The sequence below is a fragment of the Microcaecilia unicolor genome, chromosome 2, assembly GCF_901765095.1.
Source record: "Microcaecilia unicolor chromosome 2, aMicUni1.1, whole genome shotgun sequence".
Lineage (NCBI taxonomy): Eukaryota > Metazoa > Chordata > Amphibia > Gymnophiona > Siphonopidae > Microcaecilia > Microcaecilia unicolor.
In genome coordinates, this window is record NC_044032.1 from 629289793 (window position 1) to 629308648 (window position 18856).

At 44.5% G+C, this 18856-nt stretch overlaps 1 protein-coding gene across 1 annotated transcript in view; it reads left to right on the forward strand.

Moving 5' to 3' along the window:
* The window catches only part of CLGN (calmegin), a 350951-nt gene that overhangs the window by 164632 nt on the left and 167463 nt on the right, over positions 1–18856 (forward strand). Inside the window, exon 9 of the mRNA XM_030191707.1 lies at positions 5668–5781. Within this exon, the coding sequence (XP_030047567.1) occupies positions 5668–5781 (114 nt within the window). The remainder of the gene's footprint in view (positions 1–5667; positions 5782–18856) is intronic.

The following is an 18856-nucleotide window of genomic DNA, read 5'->3' on the forward strand; positions in this document are numbered from 1 at the left end:
GATTGGCCTGTTTGTGTTTTTTTCCCCCATGAGGTCTTTGCAGTTTGCTGCTTGTTATTGTTGCATTCGACAATAAAGATATTTTTTTAAAAAAGGGACTTTAAGCAGTGAAGAAGAGAAAAGCCCAATCCCTGCTGTTGAGGTAAATGTGGGGAGAAGAGGGCAGGTCTGTGTTTAAAAAAAACAGGAGGAGGGGGAAATGAGAGAATCTGGGTGAAGGCTGGAGAGGAGGGCATGAGAGAAAGAAACAGAGGTTGTGTGAGACAGAGAGAGATGGTTGTGTTCAATAGGAGAGAGCCAGTAGGAAATGCGAGAGAAATGCCTAAAATGCATGGCATAATTAATCACAATTGTGCTATTAAAATATTTTGCCCACCCCTAGTTCTGTTTAGAGTGCTGATAGTGTAATATTTGAAGTTGGTGAGCAACTGTTCTTGATGCAAGCAATAGCACCTTTTCTGTCCACTGCATCGAGTGTCTTTGGGCTCCTTACCAGGGAAGGGGAAGAGTGGGTTAGATGTCATAGATTTGGATTTATTTATAACAGCCTCAAATGCCACTGAATGATGCAGAAGCTGAGCTTTTTCATGCCCTGGACAGGGTTGGACTTTGTATTTAGTATCAAGTTGCTTCGAAATTGGCAGAACCCCCTATACACCATAGCCTATCAGTCTGTAGCCCTTGTAGAATTGAATGAATGGGTACTGCAGTTGGTCCCACAGGGGAGTCTCTAGATTTCAGTATACTTTGAAAGTCTTTTTTTGATCATAATGGCAGCTTCAGCTCACAAAGTTAGTTCTTTTAAAAGTTTTTGAATAAATTTATTGTAGTTGACATCCTCTGTTGGTTAGGAAGAGGCTTGGGTTGGTCTATATGTTCCTCCTCAGAGAAATATACCTCAGTTGGGTGTGAGAGAGAAAGGTGTCACTGTTGTTTAGATAAAGATGGTCTGCTTGGTCTCACTGATGACGCTGGAGATGAGGGTATGTGGCACTGGGAGGGGAACTGTAGTTTGATAAGGTGGTGGAAAGGAAGGCTGAAGCATGGTTGCTGAAGGACCTTTTGAAAAAGCTGTAGAAGGAGAGAAGCAGCATCCTGTATGGCCACAGTAGAAAAAGCAGGAGAAGTGGTTTGTGCCACGGCAGTGGAGGCAATCTGTGGGGAAAAGTTAGATGTTGCTGGCGGTTGTAACTAGAGTGAAGCTGGCCTAATATGTTTGGTTTTGCTCACCTTTTTTGAGTTTCTTTTGGGGCAACAGAGTTTAGAGTTTAGCCTGAACTTTGTGGGGTGAAAGTGTGGAGTTCCTTGAGTGTTTAGATGCTTGTGTTTGAGGAGATTTATTTATTTATTTATTTTTATTTATTTACGTCAATTTATATACCGTATCTTATTGCTACTGCAAGACAGAACGGTTTACAATTTATAAAAAAGAAGCAATACAATATGTACAAGTTGGACAAACATTAGAACTCCAGTCATTACAGGAAAGCACAGCAAACCCACAAACTAGCTACATAAGATGAAAAACAGTATAACTCATGATTTAGTATACAGGAGAACACCGCAAATACAAGATTAAATACATAATATAATCTACACAGACAAACAATAGTTTTGATTTAATATATATTACAGATGCCCATTTATAACCTTTCTTCCATTATTCTAAATTCTGTTGTACATAATTGATAAAGTAGAAGGTTTTCAAAAGTTTCCGAAAATGAAAGTAAGATTTCTCAAGTCAGATCTCTTTTGGAAGGCCATTCCAAAGAGAGGGAGACAAATAGAAAAAAGCCGAATTCCGTGTAGATTCCCATCTAGCCCTAGCGAGAGGAGGAATCACTAACCTGTTGTCTGTCATGGATCTAAGGGTTCGTGTGGCAGTGTAAGGAATAGTTAGATTTGACAGATAGTCAGGGTTTAGTGTATAAAAAGCCTTATGGGTCAAAACTAAGGCTTTAAACTTAACTCTTGCTTCAACCGGAAGCCAATGCAGTTGATGTAGTAAAGGTGTTACTCTGTCATCCCTCCGGGCCCTACAAATCATACGTGCTGCAGTATTCTGTATTATTTCTAGTTGTTTCAAGCTAGCTTGAGTGCTCCCTGCATATATGATATTACAATAATCTAAGCGTGTGGTAATATAGGCAGATGTCAACGTTTTAAGGGAATCCTTACTAATTGAATTCCTAACTGACCGAAGTCTCCTAAGATGGAAAAAAGATTTTTTCACTACTTCGGATATTTGTTCCTCAAAAGTCAGAGCAGAATCGATTATAACCCCAAGGTATCTAAAGGATTTAACTGTAGGGATGTTCTGGCCAAATAGCATAGGAACCACTGCTTGGCATTGTCAGTTTTTGATGCGGCTGTGGAAGCCACCGGGGAATGTTTGTGCTTTTCCTCCAAAATTGACACTGCAGGTGATCTTGAAGGAGTTGAAGGCCCCTGAAGAATACATGCAGTGGAGCCAGGACCCTTCAGTACTGCGGAGGAGCCCTTCGGGTTTATTTCACTAACAGTGGTATTAGCGCTTAAGCCTACCGGTACCTTAGAAAAGTCCTTTGGGTCCTGCACAAGGTGGTTCCATCAGTATTTAAAGAGAAATTAAGCTTTTCCTTTCTCCAGTGGAAGAGAGATGTCAGTAGCGATCTGCAGAAAGAGGAAACTGAAGAGAACAGCTAGGCCACAGAGTGGGAAGCAGTGCCTCCCATGCAAAGAACCAGAGGCAGTCAAGCTAGGGAGATGGCGTCTGGGCAGGCAGCTCGCGGAGAGGGCTACCAAGTGTATCTGCATTATCCTGTTCCACAGAGAAAAGACGTTTGATGTAGTCTTGCTTGTCACATTACAACATGTGGGATTGCGCGGTTGGTTTTATGGTACATTGCAGGTGCTGTACTCCAACCTGACGGGGTGTCCACATTCATCCTTATTGTTTGTGTTGTATATGGAGCCAAATTATCTAAGCATACTTTACGCTTAGATAATTTGATCATAGTAACATAGTAGATGACGGCAGAAAAAGACCTGCACGGTCCATCTTAGTCTGCCCACGATAAACTCATATGTGTATACCTTACCTTGATTTGTACCTGTCTTTTTCAGGGCACAGACCGTATAAGTCTGTCCAGCAGTATTTCCCGCCTCCCAACCACCAGTCCCGCCTCCCATCACCGGCTCTGGCACAGACCCCGTATAAGTCTGCCCTCCCCTATCCTAGCCTCTCAACCACCAAACCCCTCTTCCCCCCGCCACCCAATTTCAGCTAAGCTTCTGTGGATCCATTCCTTCTGCACAGGATTCCTTTATGCCTATCCCACGCATGTTTGAATTCCGTTACCGTTTTCATGTCCACCACCTCCCGCGGGAGGGCATTCCAAGCGTTCACCACCCTCTCCGTGAAGAAATACTTCCTGACATCTTTCCTGAGTCTGCCCCCCTTCAATCTCATTTCATGTCCTCTCGTTCTACCGCCTTCTCATCTCCGGAAAAGATTCGTTTGCGGATTAATACCTTTCAAATATTTGATCCATTGTGCAAGCATACCATGAAAGTACTGGCTTTTGCAGATGACCTCTTACTGGTGTTGACTGAACCTCAGGCATCATTAACTCAAGCGCTGAGCCAGATACAGCAGTTTGGGCAATCAGCTTTCATTTAAATTGAAATCAGAGGATGTGCCCCTCTATGGACGCATGAGGTGCCTAGTTGGGCGCATTTCCTCTCATTTGGGCAGAGGGACAGCTCAAGTATTTGGGAGTTATCCCCATAGATATTTCCCATCTTTATGCAGTAAATGTACAGCAGTATATGACAGCTACGCTCCTAATATTGCGAATGTTTCCGGTGTCCATGGTTTGTCATGTCAACTTTATCAACTTGATATTGGTACCTAAGTGGCTATATGTCTTTCAGATGTTGTCCTTGTATCTTTTGTGGAGGGATGAACAAGTCCTATATAAGGCCTTTTCTAAATTTGTGTGGCAGGGCAGGTGAGCTTGACTCCCAATTACTCGGGTCATGACTCCATGGAAACTTGGGAGGGGGGGTGAGTACGTTGAACATACTGTATCCTACTAGAGCTAGTGGCAAGCGTGATCGCTATGAAGCAGTGTGAGCTACACCTTTGCAATTGATAAGCATGTAAACTCCCCTGAAGAAGCCTAAGGGTGAAACGGAAACCGCATAGGGATTTACAACAAAAAGTGATTTTATCCTATTTAATACCGGTTTTGAAAAAAAAGACTTGATAAAAAAATGAAAAATTAAAAAGCAAATCAACAATAATAAAGGGAATTACAGGAAGATGATTGGAGGTTTTGGGCCAATGATTACTTACTACTACTACTACTTACTACTTGTCATTTCTAAAGCGCTCCTAGACGTACACAGCTCTGTACACTTGAACATGAAGAGACAGTCCCTACTCGACAGAACTTACAATCTAATTAGGACAGACAAACAGAACAAACAAGAGATAAGGGAATATTAAAGTGAGGATAAAATAAGGGTTCTGAACAAGTGAATAAGGGTTAGGAGTTAAAAGCAGCATCAAAAAGGTGGGCTTTTAGCTTAGATTTGAAGACAACCAGAGATGGAGCTTGACGTACCGGCTCAGGAAGTCCATTCCAGGCATGTGGTGCAGCAAGATAAAAGGAACAGAGTCTGATGTTAGCAGTGGAGGAAAAGGGTGCAGATAAGAGAGATTTACCCAGTGAACGGAGTTCCCGGGGAGGAATGTAGGGAGAGATGAGAGTGGAGAGGTACTGAGGAGCTGCAGAGTGAATGCACTTTTAGGTCAATAAGAGGAGTTTGAACTGTATGCGGAAACGGATAGGAAGCCAGTGAAGTGACTTGAGGAAAGGGCTAATATGAGCATAACAACACTGGTGGAATATTAGTCGTGCAGCTGAATTTTGAACAGATTGAAGAGGAGAGAGATGGCTAAGTGGGAGACCTGTGAGAGGCAAGTAGCAATAGTCTAAGCGAGAGGTGATAAGATTGTGGATGAGGGTTCTGGTAGTGTGCTCAGAAAGGACAAATTTTGCTGATATTATAGGGAAAGAAACGACAGGGTTTAGCAGTCTGCTGAATATGTGCAGAGAAGGAGAGGGAGGAATCGAAGATGACCCCAAGGTTACAAGCTGATGAGACATAAAGGATGAGAGTGTTACCCACAGAAATAGAGAATGGGGGAGGAGGAGAGGTTGGTTTAGGGGGAAAGATAAGAAGCTTTACATGATTACATGAACGTATTTTGCGATGTTAACCATCAATTGATAAAAGTCCACAGATTAGTTCTGAGGTCTTTTCCTTCATTTTTGTATTTTTTAGAGTATGAAATATTTAATCTTTTGAAAGCACATAAATCATTCAGATTTTTTGACCTGAGTGTGAAACTATATATGTGTAATTGAATGAATACCCTCTTGTAGCTTTGTATCGTACCTAAATTTAGGCACACCAGTTCGAATTTAGGCTAGTATTCTATAACAGCATACAGCGTGTGGCCTTGTGGCACCAAATTATAGAATTGCCCTCTTGGAAAACAACCTATATACAGACTGCAAAATGGGTTGAATTTTTTTCTTGAAAAGAAATAATATAAAAAGGAAAAGGTTTTAATTTCTAATTGTCACTTGAACCCTTTTTTTTTTTTCTTTTAAGGGATGAAGATGAACCTTCTGAAATAGAAGATCTTAGTGCTGTCAAACCTGAGGGCTGGCTTGATGATGAACCTGAATATGTTCCAGATTTGAATTCACAGAAACCAGAGGACTGGTAAGATTGTGTTAGTAACATAGTAGATGACGGCAGAAAGAGACCTGCACGGTCCATCCAGTCTGCCCAACAAGATAAACTCATATGTGCTACTTTTTGTGTATACCCTACCTTGATTTGGACCTGTCCTCTTCAGGGCACAGACCGTACAAGATTGCCCAGCACTATCCTCGCCTCCCAACCACCAGCCCCGCCTCCCACCACCAGCTCTGACATAGACCGTCGAAGTCTGCCCAGCATTTTCCCCGCCTCCCAGCCACCAGACCCGGCACAGACCGTATAAGGTTCAGAAGAAAGTCGTTTTGCATATATATTCTGGATATGTTGTCGATGTCTGTATCAACCTTTATAACCTTTCTAATTTAACAAACATTGAATAAAGTCCCTTGTAGTAGGGACTTCCGGTGGAGCCGTGCAGGAAGATGGCCGCCGTGGAGTGAGCTCCGCCAGACCCCGATCGAGGTCCGCGGGCGCCGGCGTCCCCCCATGGAAGATCGATAGATGGAGAGAGGCTGGTAAAAGTGAGGGGCAACGGGCGTTCTTAATGGCAGTGGCCCAGCGGTGGAAATAAAGCAGGAAGAACCACAAACGGGCAGCCCGAAATTCAAGATGGCGGTGGCGGGAGTCTGGGAGAGCGGAGACTAGTGCAGCATATCGGGGCTAGAGCACGATCCAGTGGGCACAGATCGGAGAGCGCCCAGACGCCAAACAGAAGAGCAGAGCCAAATCGGAGGGTGGAGGACGCTGGCTGGCAACCAGAGAGCTGGGAGAACCAGAGGTAAAGACTGCGGAGTATATCAGAGCCCAGGACTGGAAAAAAAAAAAAGGTGAGCCGTGTGGAAGTTGGCTTGGCTACCCCCCATCTAAAGAGAGCAAACTTACAGAAGAGCAAGAGGAGCTGAAGTCAGGACAGGAGGCTGTATCAGGCCCAGAGAGCTTGCTGAAAACTACTCAATAAGTTACTGAATAATTAAAGTTGAGTAGGAGGGTTAAACAAAATGCCGCCGAAAAAGAACTTGGACAAATATCGGTATGTGGCGGACCAAGGGGGAAAGACGAAGCATGACTCGGCAGAAAATCATCACGGAGTGGAGAAGATGGCTGGGATCCCCTCGGACTCGGAAGATGAACCCCAAAGAGAGATAAGTGAAAATACTGAGGAAATCACCAAAGCAGAAGTAGTGGGTTGGTTCAAAGAGCTGAAATCAGAGCTGGAAGGGGTCCGAAGGGATATCCAAACCTCACTTCGAGAAATACGCACGGAGGTAAAGGAACTGGGCACACGAGTAGAGGACGCAGAAGAGAATATAGAATTCAGGCGGCTGAACAAAAAAGAAAGGTGGAGGTCCATGGGGTCATTACAGAAATCCAGATGTTAAGAGACCAGGTGGAAGACCTGGAGAACAGATCCCACCGCAACAATTTGCAGTTCAAAGGAATCCCAGAACTTGACATTTTTACCAACTGTGATGTGGTAATTAAAGAACTGTGTCAACATATCTTGAACCCAGAGGGGGAGGGGGAGCAAAGGGAAATCTGCTTGCAACGAGCACATCGCAGTGCGGGGCCCCCAAGAGACTCAACCCCGAGAGACATTATCGCTTGTTTTTTGGATTTCCCAACTAAGGAATTGATACTGGCAAAAGCGAGACAGAAGAAGGTGATAATCTGGAAAAACTACAAGATCGGAGTATATCAAGATTTGGCAGGAGCTACATTGCAGAAGAGAAGAGCAATGGGTGAAGTGACGACCTTCATGAGAGCAAAAGGAATTCGATATCGGTGGCTTTTTCCCTTCGCCATTTGGTTAACAGTAGCGGGAAAGTCAAGGAAAGTGAAGACAGCTGCGGAGGCGTGGGAGGCGTTGAAACAGTTAGGATGTGAAGGCCTCCCAGTCCGGGAACAACAGGGATTGGAGATGTCGGAACCTAGAACAGACTCAGCGTGGCAAACGGTGGCTTACCAAGGAAAGAAGAATGATAGAGGAGTATCCTGAGGACACGTGTAATGGAATAGTGAGCTGCCCAATGAACAATATGCTTAAGATATGTGTGGGAGTGGGGGGGGGGGCTAGGAAGGGGAGTGGGGTTTTGCATGGAAAAGTACAATTGGGGGGAGGGAGAGGGGGATATGGAGGGAACCGGAAGCTCGGGGTTGTATGGGGGTCTCGGGGGAACGGCGGAGCCTCTTCTCTGACCGACTGTAGTAGAAATGTCGGGGAAGGGAGAGGGGAGGGGGTAAGGGAGAGGGGAGGGGGTAAGGGAGGGGGGAGGGGGGTATGGCAAGGGGAAGGCATAAAAGTGGGATCCTGGAATGTAAATGGTCTCAATAATCCTAAGAAGAGAGCGAGAGTCATGAAAGAGATAATTAGAACGGGGTGTGAAGTACTATTTCTGCAAGAGACTCACTTGAGACCCAGACATGGTTATCTGCTCCGTACACGGGCATATACAGAAGTGGTGACACATCAAGAGGCAGGAGGGAAGAAAAAAGGGGGAGTAGCTATACTGATTAGGCAGAACTGTGGACTGACTATCACAAAAGAATTCAAGGAAACAACAGGGAGATGCGTGGCTGTAAGGGGAACAATACAGGGAAAGGAGGTAACACTGGTAAATATCTATGCCCCAAATATGGGACAGAGGGAGTTTTTCCACACATTGGGGGAGGAACTCCAAGGGTTTGTAGGAGGTCAGGCAATTGTGGGAGGTGACTTCAACATAGCACCAGATGCGCGATTAGATCATTCAGGAGGAGGAGGGTATCAATCAGGGCCGGGGAGGAAGGCATTGCATACATTTTTGAGTCACATGGAGCTTGTGGACAGTTGGAGGTTGTTACGGGGCACGCAAAGGGGATATACATTCTACTCCCATGCGGCGAACTCATATACCAGAATAGATGGATTGTGGGTACATAGGAACTGGGCCCCCACGATAGTAGAGACGGAAGTTGAACCGATTTCCATCTCAGACCATGCGATGGTGTGGATCAGATTGCAGGGATGGGGATATAGAAAGAAGAACACTAGGTGGAAACTTAATGAATCCCTCCTGGGAGAGGAACAAGTGAGGGAAGAGGTGCAGGCCAATATACAGGAGTATTGGAGGTTTAATGATACAGGGGCAGTGGGGGATGGGGTCTTGTGGGATGCTATGAAGGCTGTGGTAAGGGGAACACTAATCAAATGGGGAGCTAGGAAAAAAGAGAGAGGGGTCAGAAGATGATGGCTTTGCGGGAGCGATTAGGTAAATTGGAAAGAACCCATCAGAGAAATCCGTCACCAAGAGTATGGGAGGAACTTAAGAAAATAAGGGGTGAATTGGTCCAGGGTCAGTTGGAAGAGGTAGAATACATGAGAACGTGTCTCAAACATCAGTTCTTCGAATTTGCAAATAAGTCTAGTGCTATGTTAGCGAGAAGCCTGAGAAACAAAAGGGTGAAGTCAAAAATACAAAAAATTAAGAACGGGAAAGGGGGATGGGCCCACACAGACAAGGGCATAGAAGAGGGATTTCTTCGATACTATAAGGAATTATATAGAGCCCCTGAGGGGGTGCAACATGAAAGCTTAGTTAGGTATTTAGACCAGATCCCATTGCAGAGATTGAGTGAAGAGGAGCGTCAAAGGATGGAGGAACCAATTGGACAGGGGGAAGTAAAAGGGATTCTAAAACTCCCCAATGGCAAGGCCCCAGGGTTGGACAGGTTCACAGCAAGGTTTTATAAAAGTTTTGAGAGTTTGATCAGCCCGCTGCTGACGAGGGTGGGTAATGGGGTCTTGGAGGGAGGGGTCCTCCCGAGCTCTATGATGGAAGCGGGGGTGACCATTCTGCCCAAACCTGGGAAAGATCCGACGGTTTGTGGCTCATATAGGCCCATTTCACTATTGAACGTGGACGCAAAGATAATAGCAAAAGTATTGGCCAACAGATTGGGCAGAGTGTTACCTAAATTAATACACCCGGACCAAGCTGGTTTTGTACCAGGGAGGCAAGTGGGAGATAACATCAGAAGAACATTGCATCTACTGTGGGAGGCCCAAAAAACGGATTCGCGATTGGCCATACTATCGATGGATGCCGAAAAGGCATTTGATAGGGTGAATTGGGAATTCCTGCGGGAGGTGTTGGATAGAGTGGGACTGGGAGGCCATTTCAGTATCTGGGTAGAAGCGTTGTATAGGGACCCTAGAGCGTGTTTGAATATAAACGGGAGTTATTCTCCCTTCTTCCCGATAGGTAGAGGCACCAGGCAGGGCTGTCCGCTATCCCCACTCCTGTTTGCCTTATATATAGAACCGCTGGCAGTAATGATCAGAGAGCACCCGGGGGTGAGGGGACTGCGGGTAGGAGATCAGGAACACCGCATAGCACTATTTGCGGATGATATGCTGCTCTATGTGAAGGACCCGGAAGTAACATTGCCGGTAATATTGGGGGTATTTGAGGAATACGAGACATACGCCGGACTCAGGATAAACAGGGATAAAAGTGAAATAATGGGAATTTCATTAAAGGAAGAGGAGGAGGCAGAGGTGAGGGAAAGGTATGAGTTTAAATGGAAGAGTCAGAAAATTCGGTATTTGGGGATCCAGTTGTCGGGGGATCTGGAGAGGATATTCCCCCTAAATTATGGACGCCTGCAAGACCAAATAAAAAATGATATGTTGAGATGGAAAAACAAATGGTTCTCTTGGTGTGGTAGAATGGCTGTGGTTAAAATGAATGTGATGCCACGTATTCTATTCCTTTTTCAGACTCTGCCAGTGATGGTGCCGAAGCCATTCCTTAAGAAATTACAGGCTTCTATAATGAACTTCATATGGGGAAACAGGAGACCATGACTAGCACAGCGGGGTGTTGTGGGGGGGGGGGGGGGGGGGGGGGGGGGAGGAGAGGGGGGGAAGAGCGGTACCAAACCTGGAGTGGTACTATTGGGGAGCTCAAATGAAAATGCTCTTAGACTGGGAGAGGGGAGGGGAGAAACCAGCAGTCCAAGTGGAGGAAGCTTATTGGCCACAAAGAACCTTGAGGTCCTGGTTGTGGACTTCGGAGTGTATGGGGAAGGGGCAAAGAGAGGGTATTAGCCCCTTTCTGAGACAGTTGATGGATATATGGGGGGGCTGCGGAGAAGATGGGGGCAAGTGATGGGAGTGTCCTCTCTGGCTCACATTAGATGGGAACCGAAATTTAGAGCAGGAAGGGAAAACGCTGCATTTGTGAGATGGGAACAGAGGGGAGTGGTAAGGTTTAGAGATGTGCTGCATGGGAGTGGAATGTGTACTTTTGAAGAGGTGTGCGAGAGGTATGGGATCCCAGAGGGAGACAGATTTACATATATACAACTAACTCAGTTCATGGGAAAGCAGGGATGGAAGGGAGGGACACCCAGGGAGAGAGAAAGTTGGAAAAACTTGTGGATAATGTTGGGGAAGGTCCCAAAAACAATCTCGGTGGTGTACCGATTTATTCAAGGGGATGAAGATTGGATATATCCATTTCAAGAAGCGTGGGAAAGGGGCTTGCAATATAAATTTACGGAGCAGGAATGGGAAAACATATGTGGGGAAGTACAGAAAGCGTCTGTCTGTGTATTAATACAAGAAAATGCCTATAAAGTCCTCACGCGGTGGTACTACACACCGGAGAGATTGAAAAAAATGTACTCGGGGACATCGGATGGGTGTTGGAGATGTAAAAGACAGACGGGCACATTTCTACATGTGTGGTGGACATGCCCGGGAGTAGTAACATTTTGGCAAGCAGTGATGAAAGTGTTGGTCCGTGTAATGGGGGTATCCCTGGTGTGCAGTCCATGGGCATGCTTATTGGGAATGTACAATGAGCGAGAGGTGTGGGAGGGAGAGTAAAATGTTGCGCTGGGGACTGGCAGCGGCTAAGTGCCTTATCGCGCGCTGCTGGAAATCAGTTGCCCCCCCCCCCCCCCCCCCCCCCAAGATATAGGGGATTGGAAGATTAAGGCAACTATGGTATATGGAGCGGCTAACGGTATATAGAAGAGAGGGAGAACTTAAACGCAAGAAGGGATGGACGAAGTTACAGGTCATGATAGAGCATCTCTAAAGGGGACAAACATACATTCCGGGGGGGGGGGGGGGGATTGGGGGGAGGGGTTTGACTATTCAAAAGTTATAAAAAAAAAAAAATAGAGTATGCAATAAGGGAGGAATTTAAGGGACTCCAAGGGGGGAGGGAATGGGACAAGGGAACCGGGGGGGAGAGAGGGAAGAAAATGTGGTTGGAAGTTAAAAAATATGCGGATTGTAGGTCTGTGGAGATAAAGTATAGAGAGAGATATAAGAAGTGTTGAACATGTTATGGATTATTGGATAAAAATGTAAGAAATCATAAAGAAGTAATTAGAAGAAGTAGTTGACTAGTTTGAATGTAAAGCTAAAGTTCAGAGACAGGCACAAGAATTGAGGTTTCATTGATGTTTATTTATGGATGGAAGGTTATATATGTAAGCATATGTTGAAACACAATAAAACATTTAAAGTTAAAAAAAAAAGACCTGCACAGAGCACGGTCCATCCAGTCTGCCCAACAAGATAAACTCATATGTGCTACTTTTTGTGTATACCCTACCTTGATTTGTACCTGTCCTCTTCAGGGCACAGACCGTATAAGTCTGCCCAGCACTATCCCGCCTCCCAACCCCAGCCCCCCTCCACCACTGGTGCTGGCACAGACCGTATAAGTCTGCCCAGCACTATCCCCGCCTCCCAACCACCAGCCCCGCCTCCCACTACCGGCTCTGCCACCCAATCTCGGCTAAGCTATGGAGGATCCATTCCTTCTGAACAGGATTCCTTTATGTTTATCCCACGCATGTTTGAATTCTGTTACCGTTTTCTTTTCCACCACCTCCCGTGGGAGGGCATTCTAAGCATCCACCACTCTGTTCGTGAAAAAATACTTCCTGACATTTTTATTGAGTCTGCCCCCCTTCAATCTCATTTCATGCCCTCTAGTTCTACCGCCTTCCCATCTCCGAAAAGGTTCATTTGCGGATTAATACCTTTCAAATATTTGAACGTCTGTATCATATCACCCCTGTTTCTCCTTTCCTCCAGGGTATACATGTTCAGGTCAACAAGTCTTTCCTCATACATCTTGTAACGCAAATCCCATACCATTCTCGTAGCTTTTCTGTGCACCGCTTCCATTTTTTTAACGTCTTTCGCAAGATACGGCCTCCAAAACTGAACACAATACCCCAGGTGCGGCCTCACCAACGTCTTATACAGGGGTATTAAAACCTCTTTTCTTCTGCTGGTCACGCCTCTCTCTATACAGCCTAGCAATCTTCTAGCTACGGCCACCGCCTTGTCACACTGTTTCGTTGCCTTCAGGTCCTCAGATACTATCACCCCAAGATCCCTCTCCCCGTCCGTACCTTTCAGACTCTCCCCGCCTAACACATACGTCTCCCTTGGATTTCTACTCCCTAAGTGCATCACTTTGCATTTCTTCGCATTGAATTTTAATTGCCAAACGTTAGACCATTCTTCTAGCTTCCGCAGATCTTTTTTCATGTTTTCCACTCCCTCCGGGGTGTCCACTCTGTTGCAATCTTGGTGTCATCCGCAAAAAGGCAAACTTTACCTTGTAACCCTTTGGCAATGTCACTCACAAATATATTGAATAGAATCAGCCCCAGCACCGATCGCTGAGGCACTCCACTATTCAGCTTTCCCTCCTCCGAGCGAACTCCATTTAACACCACCCTCTGGCGTCTGCCCGTCAACCAGTTCCTAATCCAGTTCACCACGTCGGGTCCTATCTTCAGCTTGTCTAGTTTATTCAAGAGCCTCCTGTGGGGAACCGTGTCAAAGCTTTGCTGAAATCTAAGTAGATTACGTCCATAGCATGTCCTTGATTTAATTCTCCTGTCACCCAGTCAAAGAATTCAATGAGATTCGTTTGACACGATTTCCCTTTGGTAAAACCATGTTGTCTCGGATCTTGCAACTTATTTGCTTCTAGGAAATTCACTATCCTTTCATTCAGCATCGCTTCCATTACTTTTCCAATAATCAAAGTGAGGCTTACTGACCTGTAGTTTCCAGCTTCTTCCCTATCACCATTTTGTGAAGAGGGACCACCTCCGCCGTTCTCCAATCCCATGGAACCTCTCCTGCCTCCAAGGATTTATTAAACAAATCTTTAAGAGGACCCGCCAGAACCTCTCTGAGCTCCCTCAATATCCTGGGGTGGATCCCGTCCGGTCCCATGGCTTTGTCCACCTTTAGATTTTTAAGTTGTTCATACACATCTCTTCCGTGAACGGTGCTATATCCACTCCATTCTCACATGTACTTTTGCCAGTCAAACGCGGTCCTGCTCCAGGTTTTTCTTCTGTGAAAACAGAACAAAAGTATCTATTTAGCAAATTTGCTTTTTCTGCATCATATCTACATAGCGGTTCGCAGCATCTCTCAGTCTCACAATTCCCTTTTTAGTCTTCCTCCTTTCACTAATATACCTGAAGAAATTTTGTCACCCCGCCTTACATTTCTAGCCATTGTTCTTCCGCTTGTGCTTTCGCCACATGTATCTCTGTCTTGGCTTCTTTCAGTTTCCTCCGGTATTCCTCCCCGTGTTCTCTTCTTGAGTTTTCTGTATTTCAGGAACGCCAACTCTTTAGCCTTTATTTTCTCAGTCACTTGTTTGAAAAACCATATCGGTTTCCTTTTTCTCTTGCTTTTATTCTCTCCTTACATAAAGGTTTGTGCCCTATTTATAGCTTCTTTCAGCTTGGACCACTGTCCTTCCACTTCTCGTTCATCCTCCCATCCCATCAGCTCCTTCCTTAGGTATTCCCCCATTTTACTAAAGTCAGCATGCTTGAAATCCAGGGCTTTGATTTTTGAGTGGCCGCCCTCCACTTTAGCCGTCATATCAAACCAAACCATTTGATGGTCACTACTGCCTAGGTGGGCACCCACTCGGACATTTATTTATTTATTTATTGTTCACTTATATCCCACATTTTCCCATTTGACACACTATCCCCATTTGTGAGCACCAGATCCAGCGTTGCTCTCTCCCTTGTGGGTTCTGTCACCATTTATCTGAGCAGAGCACTTTAAAAAGCATCCACGATCTCTCTACTTTTTTCTGATTCCACATACGGAAATTTCCAATCTACATCTGGCAGATTGAAATCTCCCAGCAACAGCACCTCTCTCTTCTTTCCCAACTTATGGATATCTGTGACCAGATCTTTATCTAGATCATCCAATTGTGTCGAAGGTCTGTAGACAACACCCACATGTACAGAGGTTTTATCATCTCTTTTTAAGGTGATCCATATTGCTTCTTCCTTTCCCGGTCCCTGACATTTCAGTTGCCTCGATGTCATTTCTCACATACAGAGCTACTCCTCCACCTTTTTGACATAGGGGCAGCAGAATGGTTAGGTCAGGAACAGTAGGGTCTTGGGTGAAAACCAACAAAATATCATCAGCGTACATATAAAACAACTGGAGAAAACTGAATTAATGAGGCTAATGGGCTGAAGAAGAGGTTAAAAAGGAGGGAGGAGGTACTGAACCCAGACACCAGATTTCAGGGGTCTTGGATTCTGAAGTACAAGAAGGTAATGATACTTGAAAGGTACCATCAGTGAGAAATAAAGAAAAACATTGGAGAACAGTGCCTATGATACCAAAAGAAGAGTCTGGATAAAAGTAGAGAATGATCTACCAGGTCAAAGTGTGTAAAATTGAGTGAGATCATTAGAGTGCTGTTAACTGGGTAAAAACGGAATAGATGTTTCTCAGTTGAAAGGCCATTATGGTTTTGATTGAGTGACACCTGGATGAAAGCCAGAGTGATTATGGAGCAGATGAGAGGATTCAGCCTGATCAGATAATTGTAGGAAGATGACCTTTTCAACAAACTTGGAGAGGTTAGAGATAGGTCTATAGCTCAAAAGAACAGCATGGTCGAGCAAGGATTTCTTCAGTATTTGTTGAATAACAATGTTTTTCCAGGGAGAGGGGTTATTCCCATAGAGCGACTATTGTGGAGCATTGAAAGAAAGATAGGAAGGAGGGGTGACAAGGAAGCGACCCAAGTAGATGGAATGGGATCTAAGGGGCAAGTAGTCTTCTGTGACGATTTTATTGATTATAGCCCTGCTGGAAACTCAAAACCATAGATGAAGGACTAGGGCGTTACCTAGTTATTCAGACAACAGTTGAAAAATTATATTTTCAAGAATCATTGAAATAAAAAAAATTAGAGACTGAATGGAAGTTTGACACGATAATTGGATCCAATAATGGATAAATAATGTCAAATTTTTCAAGATGAAGGACTTAAGTCTTCAGTAAGACTAGTAGTAAACAAAACCAAGATTGATGGAAACATGCCTAAATTAGGGCTTTTTATGAACTGTGAGGGCAGTGGATTGAGACATGACATAGAAAGCATCAGCATTGGTATGTTTTATTATTATTTGTTACATTTGTATCCCATATTTTCCACCTTTTGCAGGCTCAATGTGGCTTACATATAACCGTTAACAGTGTTAGCCGATTACGGTTTGAACAAATACATGTTATGTTGTGTTGCAAGTGACCGGTATTTTTATGTTGGGTCAGTGGGGTAGTATGCTCTTCTCAACAGGTCTGTCTTTAGTGCTTTCCAAACATTTAGGTGGCCGAGCATAGTTTTTACTGCTTTTGGCAATGCGTTCCATAGTTGTGCGCTTAGGTAGAAAAGCTGGTTGCATAGGTGGATTTGTATTTGACTCCTTTGCTGTTTTGGGTAGTGGAGGTTTAGATATGATCGTGCAGATTTTGTGGAGTTTCTGGTTGGCAGGTCGATAAGGTCTGTCATGTATCCCGGTGCCTCGCCGTAAATAATTTTTTGAACAGTCGTGCAGATTTTGAAAGTGATGCGTTCTTTGATTGGTAGCCAGTGCAATTTTCTCTGAGCGGTTTGGCGCTGTCAAAATGTGTTTTTCCAATATAAGCCTGGCTGCTGTATTTGGGCGGTCTGAAGTTTCTTTATGATTTGATCCTTGCATCCTGCATAGATTCCGTTACAGTAATCTGTGTGGCTTAATACCATGGACTGTACCAGGTTACAAAATATTTCCCTCGGGAAGAATGGCTTTACACGTTTGAGTTTCCACATTGAGAAAAACATTTTCTTTATGGTGGATTTCGCTTGGGTCTCTAGTGATAGGTTATGGTCGATTGTTACTCTGAGAATTTTCATGCTGTCTGAGACAGGGAGGGTGTATCCTGGGGTGTTAATGTTTGTGGGTTTGTTGTATTGTATTGGGATGAGATGATGAGACAGTGTGTTTTTTCTGTATGGGTTTTAGTTGGAATGCATTTGCCCATGAGTTCATGATGTTTAAACTTAGTTTGATTTCGTTGGTGATTTCCCCCAGATCATGTTTGTATGGGATGTACAATGTACGTCATCAGCGTAGATAAATGGGTTGAGGCCTTGGGTGGATAGGGTCTTGGCTAGTGGAGTCGTCATGAGGTTGAAGAGGATCGGTGATAGTGGTGATCCTTGTGGTACTCCGCAGCCTGGTTTCCATGCTGACGATATGTTTGTTTTTGATATGTTCTCTCTTGAGAGCCTTGGTTGAGGGTTCACAAACAGATTTCCAACTGTTACAGTTGATAAGGGACTGGAGGAGACAGAAGACAATTAAGGTAAGAATGAAGCCATAGATAAACTCTTTCTTGGAGAAGGAGGTAAAAGCACCTGGAGGGAAAGGTGGAAGGAGTTATTGGCTGAGGAATGCTGATACTTTGCAAAACCAATCCCTTCATGTAGTTCTAGGAGTGGATGGCATTAATTCCCGGAAGAGCTCAAACATGAAATTGCCAATCTGTTACTACTTATCTATAACCTATAATTCCAAAACAATCACAATACCAGAGGGTGGCCAGTATAATGCCAAATTTTCAAAGAGCTCCAGAGGTGATCCAGGAAACTATAGATTAGTGAGCTTGACTTTGGTGCTGGTCAAAGTAGTGGATGCTGTACTAAGAAAAAAAATGTTAGACTATATAGATGGATGATGCTTAATGGGAATGAATCAGCTTGAGTTTTTTTAAACGTGCAAACAGTAGATAATGATGATTGGATTTTCAGACATATTTTACAAAGTCCTCATGAGAGACTCAGCAAACTAAACAGTCATGAGATAGGCAGTCATGTACTTGTGGCTTGAAAACGTGCTAAAAGACAGGTACAGAGAGTAAAACAAAGTGGTTGGTTAAGAGTCGTTAGTGGAGCACCTCGGGGTCTGTGTTGGGACCTCTGATGTTTAACATATTCATAAATGGTCTGATATAGGAGTGATGAGTGAGATGATCAAATTTGCAGGTGACACAAATCATCCAAAGTTGTTAGACTGGCAGAGGATTGCAAGGATTTGGAGGAGGGCCTTGTGAGACCAGGGACTGGGCATCTAAATGGTAGATAAAATTGATTGTGGAGAAGTGTAAAGTGGTACATGCAGACTGATAGAAGGTAGAAGTGATATCACATGAAACATTTCTGCAGAAACTTCAGTGGCTACCATACGATGCAGGGCTTACTCTTTCTGACTGTATGAGCAATTTTTACCCAAGTTAGATGCCTTATATATCTAAACTCCTGTTACTCTATCTTATCTTATCTTTCTACCTTCACTTCTCTCTCTTTGCTAATATGTTTGAATGTGTATTGTGTTGACATACTATATGCTGTAATATGTGCTGCAGTTTGAATATTTTACTGTTGTAAATGTTTATTGCCTATGCTGGGTTAAATTGCTGCGTACTGCTTTTGGTGAATTTCTTCAAGACCTGTGGGGGGAGGGAGTGGAGAGAGAGATGCCAGATCCACTGGAGAGGGGAAGGGAGAGGAGGAGAAAAAGATGCCAGGTGGGGGTTGAGAGAACAGGGGTAGGAGAGAGCAAGGGAGGAGCAGGGGTGGCTGGAGAGAGTGAGGAAAGATGCTGGCCTATGGTGGGGGGTGCAGGAGAGAGGGGAGATGCTGGAGGAAGCATACAGTGGGCAGGTATACAG